This window comes from Sorex fumeus, unplaced genomic scaffold, assembly GCF_029834395.1.
Source record: "Sorex fumeus unplaced genomic scaffold, SorFum_2.1 ptg000098l, whole genome shotgun sequence".
Classification (NCBI taxonomy): Eukaryota; Metazoa; Chordata; class Mammalia; order Eulipotyphla; family Soricidae; genus Sorex; species Sorex fumeus.
In genome coordinates this window covers 38,921,646-38,939,395 of record NW_026606155.1, presented here as the reverse complement: position 1 = coordinate 38,939,395, position 17,750 = coordinate 38,921,646, and the positions used below count along the sequence as shown (strand labels likewise).

At 49.1% G+C, this 17,750-nt stretch overlaps 1 protein-coding gene across 4 annotated transcripts; it reads right to left on the bottom strand.

Moving 5' to 3' along the window:
• Positions 1–481: 481 nt before the first annotated feature.
• OTX2 (orthodenticle homeobox 2) lies at positions 482–10,325 on the bottom strand. 4 transcript variants are annotated; one of them, XM_056133869.1, is made up of 5 exons: positions 10,191–10,325; positions 9,961–10,033; positions 5,007–5,222; positions 3,820–3,995; positions 482–2,112 (listed from the first exon to the last, which is right to left on the bottom strand). In XM_056133869.1, exons 3-5 carry the CDS (start codon positions 5,101–5,103, stop codon positions 1,492–1,494), a joined length of 894 nt encoding a protein of 297 aa, XP_055989844.1. In that variant the 5' UTR covers positions 5,104–5,222; positions 9,961–10,033; positions 10,191–10,325; the 3' UTR covers positions 482–1,491. The 4 variants fall into 4 exon arrangements, with proteins under 4 accessions (XP_055989844.1, XP_055989848.1, XP_055989847.1 ...); XM_056133873.1 differs by having other exon boundaries at positions 3,820–3,971; XM_056133872.1 differs by lacking the exons at positions 9,961–10,033; positions 10,191–10,325 and adding an exon at positions 7,909–8,033.
• Positions 10,326–17,750: the final 7,425 nt, after the last annotated feature.

Sequence of the window (17,750 nt, the reverse complement as noted above, 5' to 3'; positions counted from 1 at the left end):
TCATTTCTGCCTGAATTGCTTTCAGATTCTGATTACATTCCCTCTCCTGTTTACCTCAGATTTTGGGGGGAAGTTAAAAAAAATTCCCTTAAACAAATAAGAGGATAGAAACAAGGAATTCCTGTCATTCTCATTTTCTCCGGGGCACTACAGCTGTGTTTTCTGTTGTTTTGTTTTCTGCCTCTGCAATGGACCAATGCTAAAACATACTTTTAAAAAATGCCAAAGAAATTGTTAGGAGGTGGGGCAGGGAGAGAAGAACAAGTAGAAAATGATCTTAACACATTTTAAAGTAAACCTGATGAGTCATAAAGTTTCTTTACCATATCTAGCTCCTCCATAGATTGGGCAGAACAAAATTTTGAAAATTTACATATATCTCCTCTGACCTAAGAAAAATATGTCTTGAAAGGAGAAGCGGAATGTAGTTTTCCCATTCATAAATAATATAAAATTAAGCTGAACCAAATGTTGTGCTAGAACCATTTTAATATAATTATACATATCTGCCAAATCCAGAAGAAAAAGGTTTATGCATATATAACTTTTCCAGTTAACATCTGCAAGCATAAACGACAATGATCTCAGTTTATAAATTCATCAGGTCAGAGCAATTGACCAATGTCTCTTTACTGCTAGGCTTACCAACAGTAAATCACAGATGAATTAGTGTCCTTTTGTTCTCTTCTCATGCTCCTCTTCCAGAGATATTTTGTTGTCAAGTTTCAGTGCAGTGCACCTCCAGCCAAAGGTAATTTTTTTTAGATAAGTACTCAGTTGCTCTGATTTTTGCTTATAATTATAACCTATTTAATCACAGAAGAACCCCTGCAGAGGTGGAGTTCAAGGTTGCATACAAGAACAGGAGATCACAGTTTTGAAGTCTAGCACAGATTAAAAACCACAGATGTACCATTTATATAAGACACACACTGATTGTCTCTTAAACTACATATTGACTCCTTATGAACATTATTTTTTTTTAAATAAAGTAGTGCATCTAGGACAATCAGTCGCACAATTCACACAGCCCTGAAAAGTTTTTCAGTGCCAACTACCAGTTGGTCATGAAACGTGAGTGAGCTCAAGACACTGTCCATTCCTAAAATTCAACCAAGGATTGGCTAAAACATTGAAACACCTCTGCTTAAGAAGGCCATGTCCTTCTCTCCTTTCCCCTCACAATTTAGTTTAATTTTTGGTGGTGTCTGGATGTACATGGCTAGAATGCTTTTGATCACTTTGCAAATCAGGAAAACCAATGATCTAAAACTATGACAGCATCTTAAGTAGATTGGTTTGTCCATTTCAGGTTGCTGGTTGGTAGGCCCTTGAAGGCCCTTCATTTTTCCTTCTATGCCTCCTGGAACATTGATCAGAAGATGAGTCTGAGCATCATCCCATCTAATTCTTTTAACCAATGCCTGGCTAAAACTGGAATGTCCAGCCCAGTATATTTAAAAATCACCCACAAAAAGAGGTTCTATGTCTTCACAAAACCTGAAATTTCCATGAGGATGTCTGATCTTTATAATCCAAGCAGTCAGCATTGAAGTTAAGCTTCCAGGAAGCAGTTTGGTCCTTATAATCCAAGCAATCAGTGGTTGAGTTAAAACCCAAGCTTGAAGCTCCATATCCCTGGGTGGAAAGAGAAGCTGGGGACTGATTGAGATGGCTGGTGACTGCATTGGTACCCATGGGACTGAGTGTGGCCCCTGGTCCAGGAAGCTGGTGATGCATAGGGGTCAAGTAAGATCCACAGTCCATGCCCCCAAAGTAGGAAGTTGAGCCAGCATATCCTTGACTATAACCTGAAGCCTGAGTATAGGTCATGGGGTATGACCTCTGCATGCAGGAAGAGGAGGTGGACAAGGGATCTGAAAGTGGGGAGATGGAAGCTGGGCTCCAGATAGACACAGGAGCACTGCTGCTGGAAATGGCTGGGACTGAGGTGCTAGAGGGGGGAGTGAACTGGCCACTTGTTCCACTCTCTGAACTCACTTCCCGAGCTGGAGAAGTCTTCTTTTTGGCAGGTCGAACTTTGTTTTGACCTCCGTTCTGTTGTTGCTGCTGCTGTTGACGACATTTAGCTCTTCGATTCTTAAACCACACCTTGAAAGAGAAAGGAACTTCTTTAACATGTTTCACTAGCTCCCGTGGAATGATAAACCTGTCCTTCATAGATGAGCAGACAATCCTTCCTGCCACCCCAAACCATATAGTTGGCACTCTCATACATGCTCCTCGACTGGAAGAAATTTGGAAGGCTTTGTCTAAAAGCCCCGCTTTACTCCTAGCCCACACAATAAAATTTAAGTTAGTCACCTAAAGTACATGAATAAAATAGTTTCCACCTCACTTTTTCTTTCTTATTTCACTTCAAACACACATAAACACTCATTCAGACCTAGCCCTATTATTGGAACACTCTCATGTGGAATAGAATCTGTATTTTGGAGGAAAAATGATTCTATTAAGCACCAAGAACACTCCAAGAAACAAAAACACTCTCAAAGTCTTGTCTTCTGAGAGCAACTGCTAGCATGGAGCAAAAGAATCCCCGTCCTCCATTTTTTTGGTCAACTAAAATATTAAAAAAAAAAAAAAGTACTCCAGAGAGCAGAAATCCTGCTGAGCATGAAGGTCTGCAAGTCAGTATTGACAGAAACCTTGAAGGGAAGTGGGACGAAGACTTGTCTGTACTGATTTTAGTGAGCACAAACTTAAGTTTCCCACCTGACACCGTAGTCTGTATCTTTATGCCTGTGCCACTCACCAAGCAGAGACTCTGCTTCCTATTCCATGCTTGCTGCTTTAGGAACTTAAGCCTCTGCTTGCAACTGGCAAAATTCTGTCAGCTCCATTCACCTTGAGCAATGAAGGAGCAAGTGTTTGGTATGTGGGGGATTTTAGAGAAACAGCCAGGACTTGCTGGGCTTCAAGTTCTTAGTGGCTCTTGTTCTCCAGTCAATGCCCTAACTAACTGTGGCATGAAGGTCACGAGGCTGAGCACACCACCCTATCAGAGCCATTTGTTCTCTGCCATTGATAAGAATTTGGTCCAAGCTTCACAGAGGCTTTTAAAAACCTCTTCCATCCTGTTTCCAGATCTTAGTTCACACTGCTTTGCACTCACTGAAGATCCAGCTCAGGTGTATGTACATCAGAACACCTTCCCAGACAGATCTAGAAGTTTTTCCTCTCCAGCTAACGGAAAAGGGGGCGGGGGGGGGGGGGTGCCACTGGGATATTAGCAAACAGATAACTTATCTGCAAAAGTACTGCAAATTCTCTTCAATCCCTAAGCCTTTGGAGAAAACACTAGGGCTATATGCTTTGGTAAGCAGAGCACCAGCTGCTTCTAATGCCTGGCAATGGCTCCAATTGAGGTGTGACCTTGGACAAGTCATTCACTCTCCTTCTTCATCTTGAGGGGGAGAATTTCCACAGAGAGAAATCAGAAACAGTAAAATAGAACAACTATCCCTAAAATCTGTCCTTCAGGTGAAGGATTTTAAGGCTGCTTTGTCACTGCACCCCAGGGTAACTCTTACCTAGCAAGCTTGGCCTGGCGACCTTTTAGCTTATAGAACTGGTGGGGGGGAGAGGGACGGGAAGGTGGTGGTAGGGTGGGGGGTGGGGGAACACAGGAAGGAGTTTCCAGGGGAAATCAGGCTATCAAGCAAACTGAAAAGTATGGAGTTGGCTGGCTTCGGAGTGCTTAGTTGGACCCTTCCTTGGGTCCCTCCTGGTCCTGACCACACAGCGTGCAGGGGAGGGGCGGCACGTGGGTAAAGGGCTTGTCTATGGCTGCCCTACCTGCACCCTGGACTCAGGCAAGTTGATTTTCAGCGCCACCTCCTCCCGCATGAAGATGTCTGGGTACCGGGTCTTAGCAAACAGCGCTTCCAGCACATCTAGCTGAGCCCGGGTGAACGTCGTCCTCTCCCGGCGCTGTTTCCGGGGGGTGGCTGCGGGACAAGAAGCCCAGGGCCCTTTAGGGTGGGGGAGCAGTTTCTCAGTCATCCGGGTGTCTGGGGGTGGGGCCCGATTCCCGTCACCCCTCCGTCGGCGCGCACGTCTCCGGGGCCTCCGCACTTTGCACAAGTCAGCCTGAACCTTCCACTTTCCTCCCACCCCCCACCTCCAGCTCCATCAGCTAACCGGTGGGGTCCCGAGTCACCCACCGCCCCCCCCCACCCCCCAGGGTCACCCTCCCCCAACTCGCTGGAGATGGCTGCAGCCAGAGCGTCGCCTCGAAAGCTAACATAACAAATGAAACAAGGGCGGAGGTGCTGGGAGTCTTCACAATCAGCCCCTAAATAGAAGTGGGGGAGGAGTGAAGCCTAGGGGTGCGGGGACCTGCAGCCGGAGCCGCAGGGCGCGTTATTTTGATGCTAAGGAGGCTCGGGCTTCTAGGAGCCCCCGGGCCTTTGTTCCTCCATCTTTAAAATGGGGGCATGGGTCCTCGGGCTCCTTCTCCCAGGATTTTGAGACTAGAGCCCACCGGAAAGCAAAACGCCCACACCCCGGGGCAAATCACCCCGCTGGGGATTCCAGGCGGTACTCCTTGAGGGTCAGAGGGAAAGCCCCCCGGGACGCGGGGAGGACTCAGAGCATCTCGAGCACTTCTGAGGATGTGAGGTTTGAGCCTCGGGTTGGGGCCTCTTGGCCGACAGACGTGCCGAGGGCAGTAACCATCTCCGCGCGCCTCCCAGCCAGAAGCAAACGCGAGAGGGTCCTCTGCAAACAGCCCCACCTACTCGCTTCCCCGCAGCCCGGGTTCTTCCCAGCGCCGGGAAACACCAAAGCCCCCCGAGGAACTTCTCGGAAGAAAAACCTAGCGACCAAGTCGCCGGGGGCTGGGGCGGAGGCAGCAGGACCGCCACCTCGAGCGCTCGTGGGGGGGGGGGGGGCGGCGGGTGGAGAGCAAGGTGTTTTGTCCCCTCGGGGAGGCGTAGGGGAGGGCGGGTTACAATCCCTGCTGAGGGTGGGGGGGCACTTACCCGGGTAGCCCACCGAGGGATGCAGCAAGTCCATGCCCGAAGTGGTCAGACTCAGCCCATTGACGGCGTAAGGCGGTTGCTTAAGATAAGACATCATGCTAAGGTTGTTCGGAGGCGCAAAGTCGGCCCAAATCGGGGGGACCCAGCCGGAAGGTCTCGCTTCGCCCGGGGTGGACAGATTCAGGGTCCTTGGTGGGTGGGTTTGGAGTGGCAGAACTAGGCAAAGTAAACAAACAGAGGTGCTGGCTGACTGCTTTGCAGGCAGCAGCTCTTCCACGTTCCACCACGAAGTAGAAAGAGCCTCGGCAGTGCAAGGCACAGGCTTTTAAAGGACGTGCAGACCCACCCCCCCCCACCCCATCCCCACTCCTCCCACCCCCACCCCCCGACTGCTCTGAAACTAGAGGGGATGGAGACCAGATAAACCTGTCTTTCCCCACCCCCACTCTAAACTTTTTTTTTAAGTATCCGAAGAAAGTAATTACAATCTGCCTACCCCAAAGAACAAAACCCCAAGCCTTCAAATGCACACATTGCATTCCTATCCCTGCATTTGCATAGGACTCATTGGCTGGCACTAGCTAATTGTCTCAAACAAAACTTGATTGGGGCCATTTGCAGAGACAAAGAACTCTTTTGGCTAAATAAATAATGCTGATAACAAAGCCCATTGGTGAGAAACAAAGAAACAATTCAAGAAATCTACCTCTCCCCAGTCTGTAGGCTTTCCAAGGCAGATTTTAATTATCTTAGCTTTTTACCACTTTCAGCGGCTGGGAATCTAAAATGTCAATGTATTTAACATCTAAAATACCAACTTGCTAATGGACAAACTTGAGAAAACTGCTCAGCCACTATTATTCCACATTTGAAGTCATTTCCAGTCATCATTTTCACCTAATTAGTAGTCTGGGTAATTAGATTTCGAGGTAAGTAACAGATTTATTAGGGTCTTGGAGAACCTTGATTATATGTGTCTAAAGACTAAGGCTAAACAAACAAGTATTTAACTTTTAATCGACACCCATCAAATATTTAAACATACTACCTCCCTCCCCCCAAAAAAGTATTCAAGATTGGCAGGGGGGGCTGATAGAAATTCTGAAGTAGAAGTAAAATCTCACCAATTAGATAATGACAGCCCCCCACATTTGCAAGCAGAAAGGGTGTGCATTTGTAGTGCAAGCTGCTTCCATGTTGAATTTAATGTGTGGAGGCTGCAGATTCTGCGGAAAGCAAATTTTCCAACATTTGGGTCCTCAGCTGTTACAGCAGTTTCCTGTGAATTGGCTGCCTTTTGCACATTTCAGAGTTTTTTGTTTGAGGGCTTTGTTTTGTGTTTTGTTTTGCAAGAAAGTATATAAACAACATTCAGAGTTGTGAAACTTAAAAAATGTCTCCCTAACTTTCTAATTTCTTAGTCCTTTTTTTTCTCTTCTTCCCCGCCCCCCCCCCCTTTTAGTGCCCAGGGAAGGGAAAGAAAAGAAGAAAAAACAAAAGTTATTTACTTTCTTCAACGGAGTGTCTCTCACTCCCACCAGCAAAGGGATCCAAAATAGGTGTTAACAGAGGCTGGCAGTTTGCAGGTCAGGCCTTTATTTTTCCTAAAAGATGGCACTTGTATCTGCAAGGATCTCTATTTTGCAACTTTGACACTGAGAGATTGCTTCAAAATGGCGGATACAGGCTTAGGAGAAGTTCCCTGTTACTTTGACAAAGGTCCTAGTGAGTTTTAAAAACTCCAGGTATCAAAACTTAATTTAAGAGCTCAAGACACAAAGTTCCATAGAGAGAACTCAATTACTAAAACTTTTCCTAAATTGAAGTTCCAAACATAAAATTTAAACTTTCCCACCCTCAGAGCTGAGGATTTTGTAATTTTATAAATGCCCTTCTAGGAGTTTGTATTATTTCATTCCTAAAACCAATATAATTGCTCTTCCAACAAAGACTTTTTCTCTTTTCTACTCCAGACAGTTATATTTGGAAGACTACAAAGGCTATTGCTTTAAAATAGTGAGTTATTTGTTGAAATGGCCTCTACACTCGACTTCTTTCTTGTTGAATACAATTTCTTGTTGAATACAAACTGCACTGTAAAGTTCTGAACTAAAACAGAAAACACAAAAATCCTGTCAGATGCATACAGACATTATCTTACACGAAGCGCTCTCTCCCACTTAGAAATGCCTGCCGCATCAGACCTCAGAGTAACACATTCCAACGTAAAAAGCAGTAACAGACAGAAAAGCACTAGAAATAGAGCTTTGGCGCTACCCATTACAAAATGATTTCTTGGAATCAACTTTTTCTTTCAGTCCTACAACTGATTCCCTCTTTAAAGGAAAAAAGCAAAACTAAGCAAGCAAACAAAAACCCACCCACTAAACTCACAGGTACTTCAGGCAGCCAAACCTAGGTACGCCCTCTCCAAAGAAGCCGCCCTGATCCCATGCATGGAACTTTCAAAGCCGGTATGGTGCACGGTACTCCCGCCCCGTCCCGGTCGAGCCCAGAAGAGGGGGAGAAATCCATTTTCTAAGAAACCCAGAGCCTCAACAGCACTCCTTCGGAGGCCCAACTCCTACCTACAAGGAGCAGGTGACGGCTGCTCGGCGAGTCCCCGCAGCCGGCCGGCGGCTGCACCTCCCGGTTTGAGTGTCTGCGTCCGGCGTTCCTACCCGCGGTCTCGCAGCCCCGTAGCCCCGCAGCCCCGCAGCTCCGCAACCCTGCAGCCCAGGCACCTCAAGTCCAGCCTCCCCTCCCGCTCCAGCCCGCGCCGCTTTATATCTAACGGTCAGTTCATGCAATCTGTCGTTTCCCCCGCCCCCGCCCCCGTTTTTTTTTTCCCTTACAAGGAACCCATCTACCAGTTGCTGTGTCCTCGCTCAATAATAATTACCTCGTCCGAGAATTAATTATAATAAATGTTTTCTTGATAAACTAACGAGATAATCCGAGGGGCACACGTCCCTTAATTACAGGCCGCCGAGCTCGGCTCTGCTTCTCGTCCGCGCTGATTAATTTTCTGCATGATGGAAAGGAAACAAAACTGCGCGGATTGGCAACCGGTGGGCCTGCGGCTCGCGAGCCCACGACGAGCGAGAGGAGAGGAGCAAACGGGAGGAGGAGGGCAGGGGGGTCCCCAGCGCACAGCAGCAGGAGCTGGCCTCTGCCTGGAAAACTCGAGGGAAAAAGTTTCTGGCCTCGAGGACTCAGACAACGCTGCCACCCGCGAGGGAGGGCGGGAGAAACGTGCCAAAAGGGTTGGCCTTGACTCTGAAATTCTGTGAACAAGGCCTCTCTGCAAGGACTGGTACCTTACTCTGGGGGGAGGAGTTTCCGCTCCAACTCCCTCCTGTGCCAATAACTTTTGGGGAACGGAGTAAGTCCCCAAGTGAGCCGGAAAATGCTTACTCCAAACTCTAGGATGGAGAGAGGAATCTCCAAGGGCGATGTATCCGTCTCCCTCCACTCAGTCATCCACCTCTCAAGGGTCTGTGCAGCCCGGCCTCGAGGGCCGGACGCCAGTAGCAAAGGAAGCAAAACGCCAACTCGATGGATGGGATTCCGGAAAAGTCCGTGCTGAGATAGCACCGATTTTCAAAGTCCTAGTCGGAACCAACGCAGAGCCCGGTTCTCAGTTTGCGGTCTGCGCCGCCGCTGAGGCCGGCTGCAAGGCGGAGCTGTTGGGAGGGTTTTCACGCGCTTCCCGACCTCGGCGCAGTCCTCAAAGTCCGCCCGGTCGACAACATCCCGCTCTCCCCGCGGCTGGGAGGGGGTGCTCGGGCGCACTGGCCGGCCCCACCGCGGCCCACACGGCACACTCCCCTATCCGCCACCCCCAGCCTGGCCAGCCGCGGCCGCCGGCTGCACCGCGGCTCGAGCCCCCCCCCAGGTGCGCTGGGCGGGCTCCAAACTGGCCCCCGCAAAGTCCGAGTGCCCAACGCCTCTGCCACGCGCGCTCAGTCTGCAGACCAGACCCCGGCAACACAGGGACGAGGGGAGGGAGTGTGTGTGTGTGTGTGTGTGTGTGTGTGTGTGTGTGTGTGTGTGTGTGTCAGGGCTGGGCGGGGGAGGGGGGCGCCGAAATGGTAGAATGATTAAAAAAAAAAGAAGAAGAAGAAGGAGACCTGGACCTGGAGACGTTGCAGAAGGCCGAGTGCGGACGGGGCACCCGGGAGAGCAGTTCTTGGCTGGGAGGGAGTGGGGGGGGGGGGGGGGAAGAGGGGCCCGGGAATTTTTTTTTTTTTTTTTTTTTTTTTTTATAAAAAGCGAGCGGCTGAAGCTTCGGGGTCGACCCGCCGCCGGCGCTCTCCGCCTGCCGGGCTCCGAGCTCGAGCTTCCCGGCTCTACCCTTGGGGACCGAGCTGGGCTCCAGCGGCAGCGGCGCCAGCCCTGCGGGTAGGAGCGTGAGCCTCCGGACGTGGAGCGCGCGGGTCCGCGGAGACGCCTATCTTAGCATTAAATCATAAGAGTGGTGATTGTCCACCCATCTAACTGCATCTGCATTTTTTTTTTTTTGTCTTGGACTCGGAAAACGTCCTTGGGAGCAATCCAAATGACCCCAACCACCTCCGCGGGCCCAAACGCAGATCGGAGGGAAAAGCCCAGAAATGGGCGTTGACATCAAACAAAACCACACACGCCCCCCCCACACCCCCCAACACCAAACTGCCACACCAGATTCGTCGGGTTTCCACTAGGTTTTTTGCAGGAGCCGCGATCTGGAGAGCGCGCTCCCGCCCTTACTCCCACTCCCGCCCTCTTCTCCCGGGCATAAAGGTTCCCCATTACACCTCCAACATTTGTAAAGGGAAGCACAACGGCTTTCAGAAGGGCTCCGCATTCGCAGAGGTTCATCGGTTGGTCTAATGGAGGTACTGAGGTGATGAAGACGGAGGGACACATATACGGGAACACAGACCGACCAACAAGATAGAGAACCACTTACCTCACAGCCGCATGGGGGGGGGGGGTTGGAGGGGAATCAGATTATTCTTCAAAAATCCAAACAGCCAGTTATCCTAAAAGAAATTAACATCACTGAGTTAAAAACCTCCTAGGCTTCACCCTTTCATTAAAAACAAACAAACAAAAAAAGTCAACGAAAAAAAAATTTAACATCAGAAAAGAAGGAAGGTGGTTCGAGTTCTAAACATGAGTGGGCCCCTTGATACGTACAAGTAGCCGTGATGAGGACCGCTCGAGCGACTTTTATTTTTAATAACAGTGGAGGCAGAGTTGGAGCTGAGGTCGGTTCCGCTCTCAGGGAGATTTGCTGAGAAAGCGCCTCTCTGGCAACTTTTTGACGCAAACTCTCCAACCAATGGCAGCGAGAGAATGATTGACACATCTAAGCCAGAGGGAAAATAATAAAAACACACAACAGGGGGAGGAAAACAGGCCGCTGCTGCACGGGGGGATGAACAGGCAACAAATCCAGGCCTCCGACATTACCAGAATGTTCTTGAAAGACACTGGGCTCCGCTTAAAATATACATTATGGGCCAGAGCATGTGAACTAATTGTATAATTAAAATGATGGACAGGAAGGCCTCCCCTTACCTTCGCCTTCCTTTTCACTGACTCTCTTCCTCTCCCCCCACCCCACCTCTTTTTGTTTCGTTTTTGTTTTAGGGAGGGGAGAGAAAAATTCATATAATAAAATGGAGAAAACAATTTTTTTAAGAGAAGTATAAAGAGAAGTAGAGACTGCAAAAGGTGAGGTTGGGGGGTAGCTGTGTTTTTTGCACTCAACGCCTTCAGTATGGGTGAGGACCTGATGAAGAAAGTAAAATTGAAGGTGAAAAATACGCCCAGGCTGACTCCAACACGGCCAGACCACTTGGAGAAGGCAAAGGAGTCGCTGGGGAGACATGGGGTCGACTTGTATGCAAGAGAGCTACAGATCACAAGTCCAAGAACAAACTCTTTCCCCAAACTCCACTCCTGACGTGTTTCTTCCACTCCTGACGCGCATTTAAACATCCTCTGGTCCCCAAAGCCAGAGACCCGCGCTCCAGGTGCCATGTGCTGAAGCAGGGTTGTTTTTGTTTTGTGTTGTTTTGTTTTGTTCCCCAGAATTTGACAAAGCCCAAGGCAGGCAGCTAGAGCAGGAGCTAACCCCAGGGGTGGATGGTGGATGGTGGAGGGGTGGACGGCGGGAACTCGGGCAGGACCCCAGAGTGTGAGAGTGGGGTCGGCGGGAAGCGGTGAGTGCGCAGGCCCGCACTGGAAGCAATTGTATATGCGTGGAAGCCGGCACCAGCCCACGCCCACGGTGTTGGGGCCTGCAGGTCCCCGAGCTCGCGCGGGGGCCGCGAGGTTGCAGAGCGTCATGATCCAGGCACTGGAGCTGAAGAGAGCGAACCGCAGCCCAACTTTTGCATTGGGCACTCAGAAGTGGAGAAGGAGGCGCAAAGGGTGGGGGTACAGGTGGGGGCCACAGCTTTCAAACAGACCCAAGTCCCCAGCAAAGCCAAACCAATTGGGTGGAGTGGTGATGGGGGAGTGGGGGTTCAAGCCGACGGAGTGAGGGGTTGTGAATGGGTGAGTTGGGATTGTGTGTATGAGGGGAAGCAAAAGACAGTTATTCCCTCCCTACTCCCAACGCCAGAAAAGAAACATTAAAATCCCGTTCGAAACTCCCTCCCCCTCTCCCACCAACGCCACCTCGCAAGTGGGCCGAAAGAAACAGCTCGCTGCTTTTAATTTGGGTGCCTATGTTAATGAAGTCGGTAATTAATTCGTCGCTTTGTTGTCGCTTCTTATACTGTATGTGTAATCAAATGTGGTCGTCCGTGGGATTTACAGCAATTAACGAATTACGGGAGTGCTCACGAGGCGGCCGCGCGGCTGCGGGGCTGGGCTCGGGCTCGGGCTCGGGCCCGACTGGGCCCCGGGCTGCGGCCGCCAGCCCCGCAGGTGTCTCCAGAACTTGGGGATTCGGCGTTCTCATGAGTCCCCGAGCGACCCGGGCAGTGCCAGCTCCTCTAGGGCCCTCCGAAGAGACCCCCTGACAGTCGCATTTCTTGGAGTCTTGACTTTCTGGGGCTCCAGGCTGGGAGTGGGGGTGGGGGTGAGTATGAACCTTGCCCACCTCCAACCCGCCTCTCCCCCAAGGACTGAAACACCTGGCGACTGCCTACCTCCTCCCTCCACACCCCGGGAGGAGCTTTTATTTGAGGGGTGGGCGACCAGTGCCCCAGGCGGTCCGGGAGAAAGCGCTTGGCCAGTCCTGATGCTCTGGATGAAGGAATCATCAGCTCCACCGGGATCGCGCCTCCTTCCGACACCGAGGAAAGAAAGAAAAGTGTTTTCCGGTGCGCTCACCGTGCTATCGAAAGCATCAAAGAACGCAGAAGGGGAAAAGCGTGCTGTGGGGCTAGCGGAGGGAAGGGCCCGAGGGAGGCCTCGGGCACGGTGGGGGCGGGGTGGCTTGGAGGGGCACCGCGGAACCCGCGCTGGGGATGGGAGAAGTTTAGGGAAACGTGGTGGGGTCGCGAGCTCTCGCTGCGGCGGGGTCCAGTGTCACGCTAAAGCCTTAAACCCGGTGGAGCGGTTGGCACTGTCCGCTCAGTTGGCGGGGGCAGCTGACTCTCTCTGACCCCCCTCCCCTCCCTCGGAATTGAGTTTGACGGCGGCCGATCCCCCCGCCGTGGGGCGTGGGAGACCTTCTCTCGTCCAACCACCCAGAGCCCACAACTCCCGTCTCCTTTGCCCTCTAGTCTAATAACTTCGCAGAAATGCGGGGCCAATAAACCACGAGTTGGAAATGGACAGTGTTAAATAAACAAGGGTCTCTTTAAAATTCTCATCCACTTCAGATGTCTAAAGTAAGATTGTGATGATTTTGTCACGGTTTGGTAAATTTACCCCTTTAAGAGGCTTTCATAAATCCCAGAACACACCTTCAGCCAGATTTGAATATAGATTTAGGTTTTAAAACCCAGAAGCTGGAAACACCGCTTTATCAAAGAGAATTTCCCTTTAGCTTAGCAATGTGCTGAAGCTCTTAAAAGATTGGATCAGAGAGAAAGAGAGACAGACAGAGAGAGAGAGAGAGAGACAGAGACAGAGAGCAGAAAGAGAACTAGAGACAGAAGCAGACTCGGAGAGAGAGAGAGGGGGGAAAAAGACTTTCTTTTTCTTTCTAGAGGAATTCTGCCCAGACTCTACTGCACTTGGTAGCACACAGGCTTCCTCCTGGTGTCTCCTGGAAAAGTTGCAAAATTGCTCTTCACCTGTAAGAACATGCTCTTTATCTTCCAGTCTCTTCTTGTCAATTTGGAAACTGCAGACAGCTTGGCTCAGGTATAGTCCCCACAAATTCTGCTCTAGGTCAGGACAAAAGCCACTGGCTTGGGGGATGGAAGGGGCTGGGCTGTTGTACCGAAAACTATAGAAGACTTGGTGAGGAAAAAGACTCCCTGGATGAAAAGTCTAACTCTTGATTTTCAGTAAGTCCTTGAACTTCCTATATACTTACTATGTGGTCATTGCATTTACTCTGTTCATGTTTTACTTTGTGTTTCTTGATTTTTTTTCCCTTATGAACCTAATTTATGGTAGCATGCTTTGTGTTTTTAAGTAATTGTGTTGACAAGTGGATGGTTTTTCATTGTCACAAGCTCAATGATCGTGCTTTGAATCTGAGATCGAAGTATTCTGAGGCTAAATGAAGAAAACCAATACACAGAGACTCATTTGTCAGAGATTGTACGCAGTTTCCAGAATATGGCTGGTTTTCTTAATTAGAAACCTAGATTCATGTCTGGCCAGCGCTGGGCTTGCTTTCTCTTCCCTACATGCCATGCCAGTTCAAAATATCCCAAACTTTCCTTCAAGTTTATTAACTGTGGTTTTAGTGGGAGAGAGTGGAGATGGGGCAAGAGGGAGAGAGATCTCAAGATTCTTCCAAGTTAATTAAAAAAGAACAAAATCCATATTCCATGAGAACAAAGCCTCTCAGGGGGAACAAGCCAACTGGGCTCCCTGCACACTTACTTCAGAAATATGAAAATTAATTTTCAATCTTTTCAAGAATCCGATGGACAGTAGGGGACCACATCTTGCCTTAGAACTGACACCATATTTTAAAAGGAGTCATTTTTCATTATTTTTAGATATGTCTATGTTGAAAACTTTGACAAGATTAGCTTTAATTAATTTTTTAACGAGAGTCTAAGATCAGCAAGAAGGCAGACTTTAGGGAGTAAATATAAGGCTACAGATTACTTTGGGCTTCAGTGTGGGTTCCACATTCTCGCATTGCAGTTGCTTCTAAAAAGAGGGAAAGAGAGAAAGAAACAACTTCCAAAATAGTGTTGTGCTGTCCTTAGAAGGGAGCAGGAGGCAAATTCCAAGTGCAAAAAAAAGGGGGGGGGGGGGAGGACCGTGTTGTTCTGCAATGAAACGGATTAAGATTGTGTGACAAGTGTGAGATGTGGGACTAGAAGACATTTATGAGCTGAGTGTGAGCTGAGAGCTCTGCATCTCTCCAAGACCCTGTGGAGCCCTAGGGTGTGTGCAGAGCAAGGGTAGGGTGGAGGATAGGAAGTGTATGTGTGAGTGTGAGACTGAGCAACACAAGGGCTGTGAGAGTGTGGGGGGTTGCTGGGAGGGTGTGCAGGGGCTATGGCTGAATTGGTGAAGGGTGCTAGCTGTCAGTTTATATAATTTTCATCTCCGGGTTCTGAAGTTTCCTTGAAATCAATTCTACTGCAGGCAGCAGCCTTGAGCTTACAGAGCTGATATAAAACAACCATTACAGTCCAATATCTTGCCTGTTTGCAAACTTTATTTAAAACTGGGGGGTGGGGGGGAGATCCGGAAATAGTTTTGCAAGAAAGGGAAAAAAAGAAGAAAAGAAAACCGCAGTGAAGCTTTAAACTAGTTTGGATAAATCTCTAATCTTTTATTAGTAACCTTTTACAACCTTTATTTCCCGTATATGAAAAGCTTCTTTTATATGAGCACGACAGACTTCCTTTGGATTTTTAATTAGAGCCCATCAATTGTAGCCATATTTAAGAATCAATATCAAGTAATCCTTCGAGATGGGATAAGGTTTTAATCGAAAATCTAATTTCCCACTCTTTACAGATCATTTTAAGGGACTGAGTGATTAGAAAAAGAATTCAATTTTTAAAACACATAACATCTGAAACCTAGAAGGAATCATATGGGGGGGTGGGAAATTGATGTTACCTTACTCCCCCCCACACCTCTATAAAAGTCTGTCTGTTGTTGGGAACTTTTTCTTTCTAGTTAGAAGAATTTGACTTATTTTTTCCTCAATCACTATTCTTTACTGTGACTCCAATGAGAGTATTCATATTGAATGCGGAAAGGAAAAAAATTGTTTATCTAAAATAGTGTTTCAAATGCAAAAGATGGTAACTTAAATTTTTTAATAACAAAGAAAGCATAGATCTTGATAGATCCTTTTCACTGCTTGTTCCTAAAACTTCCAAGAGAGGAAAATGCATACATATCATACACTTTCATTTTTGCTCTTGAGTACAAACTTTTCACTTTCATATTCAGGTTTGACTATTTCCCACCATTTAAAAAATGTATATATTAGGTTTTTGCACTTTCTGGCTTCTTTTTTTTTTTTTTTACAACTGTTGAAAAGTTGCTTATCCTAAAGACAAAGAATTGTAAACAGCTCTACCAGTCAATAGTAGAACTGTGTCCAATTTGCCTTAAAAAAAAAAAAAAGAAAGAAAAAGAGAGCAAGGAAGGAAACATGAAAACGGATTGTAGGTGCACGGCACAGGCATTTAAAAATATTATTATTAATGATGGAGTGAAGATATTTGTTCAGAAACTACTCATTATTTAAGTGCATAGTATACTACAAACATCACTGCTTTCGTTTAAGATCTGCAAATCAGCTCTAAGCTAGAAGGGATGTCTCCCCAAAAGTTCACAGGCTATTTTCAGACTTATTTTTGTAACTATTAAGTTCATCGGAGAACTGAATTCATCATATTTGCTTTTTAAAATCGAAGCAGTTTGAACATATTTAATGCTCTCGTTTTTTCTTTTCTTAAAAAAAAAACCTGCAGACATTTCAACTGACTTTAAACCCTAGCTTTTAATACACTACACGACCGCAAACATTTGAAGAGAAACTCTTGTATCTCACCATAATCGCGTCTAATGAAAACTCGGGATTTTCCATTATTAAGAAAAAAACGTGAAAAATATAATGCATCTTCATTAGGAAAATTGACTGCTAGGCTCACAACAGTTCTTAATTGAAAAGACAACCTATTTTAATGGTGTGGTTGAGAAGATTACATACTTTATCCAAACACAAAGACAATTAATAATGAGAAGCAGGCTGCTGCTATTAACTCTAATGCAGTTGCATCAATGTCAGCGAAAAGTGCTCATACCTGAGGTACAGGGTGCTAACTGCCCGGGCTCCCTCCTTCCCCAGTTCCCCCAACTCCTTAATTGGGGTCGCTTTACGTGCGAGCGCAAGGGCCGGCTACGAGTAGGCGGGAGAGTTTCGGCAAGTGCGGCGCGGCGGCCCTGCCGGTGGGTCGCGCGGTCCCGGGCTCCGGGGCTCCGGGCCAAGCTCTCGCGCCCTCCCGCCCGCGCACCGAGCCGGGGGAAGGGTCGCCGCCGCCCCCGGGAGCTGGAGGATCTGGCGATTCGGGACCACCTGGGACATTCTGAGAAGTTTACCCCAAGGAAGGGCCGGGGCTGCCTCGGAGATGAGGTTCTGCTTTGATTCGCTTAAAGGAAAGTTGAGGGGTGGGGTGGGGGTGGAGAATCTTTCACCCTGCAGAGTGTGTGTGCGGGGACGCCTGGAAGCAAACGGTCCCCGGCGACTCGAGCAACTGAGTTCCCGGCCCGAGCGACTCTCGGCCCGATCGCCGCGTGCGTGTGCGCGCGCCGGCCCGGGCTGTGCGTGTGCCCGAGAGCGGCCGCGCGCGCGCGGGAGCGGTGGGTGCGGGCGGGGAGAGCGAGATCCCGACCCTTCTTGGGTTCGAACACGCCCGACTGCAGGTTAGGAGCTGGGGAGGAAGAGGAGGAGGCCGCCTCCGAGCTTTTCCTTTTTCCTTGGGTAGGTGCTTCCAGCTCGGACCGTGAGCCGCAGCCGAGAGCCGCCTCGAACCCGGAGCCGGAGGGAAGGGGAGTCCCCGGTTGCTCCCCCAATGGGCTTCAGGACTCCGAGACTCGGGCACTGGGCCCCCGGAGGCGAGTATAGGTTGGGGAAGGGGCAGATCTCAATTTTGAGTTTTTTCCGAGGCACGTCCACACAGGCATATCCTTCAGCCTTGGGAACCCCCACTACCCCTGTGTCGCCCCCACCCCTGCAGAGTCTCGCAGTCGAGCTTAAATAGTCGAAGAAGGGGGCGCCCCTCTATCAGTGTTACTCATCCCCATTCCCATCCCCCGGTTCCAATGCGGACTGGGGCGAAGATGCCTACTAACTGCGCACCTAGCGCTAGCGGTCACCTCGCTTCACCAAAGGACGGGTTGGGGGCGGGGGCGAGCTTCTTTGCGGGGGTGGAGGGAGAGTCCTGGCGGCTTCTCGCATGGACTAGCCGCGCGGAGAGCGAGGGAGAAGCACTGCTGGGATCTGAACTCGTGGGAGGTGCCTGGGAGGGAGGGAAAAGAGCGGGTACACACACACACACACACACACACACACGCACGCACACACGCACGACGCACGCACACGCACACATCTTATGGAGGACAAAACAAGGGCTTCAT

Bases quoted from the DNA above. Each gene is read 5' to 3' on its own strand.
- OTX2 (XM_056133869.1), bottom strand. From the start codon at position 5,103: ATGATGTCTTATCTTAAGCAACCGCCTTACGCCGTCAATGGGCTGAGT. The intron at 3,996-5,006 runs GTAAGTGCCCCC...CCCACCCTAAAG, and splicing joins TCCCTCGGTGGGCTACCCGG to GGCCCTGGGCTTCTTGTCCC. The intron at 2,113-3,819 runs GTAGGGCAGCCA...TTCTCTTTCAAG, and splicing joins TGCCTGAGTCCAGGGTGCAG to GTGTGGTTTAAGAATCGAAG.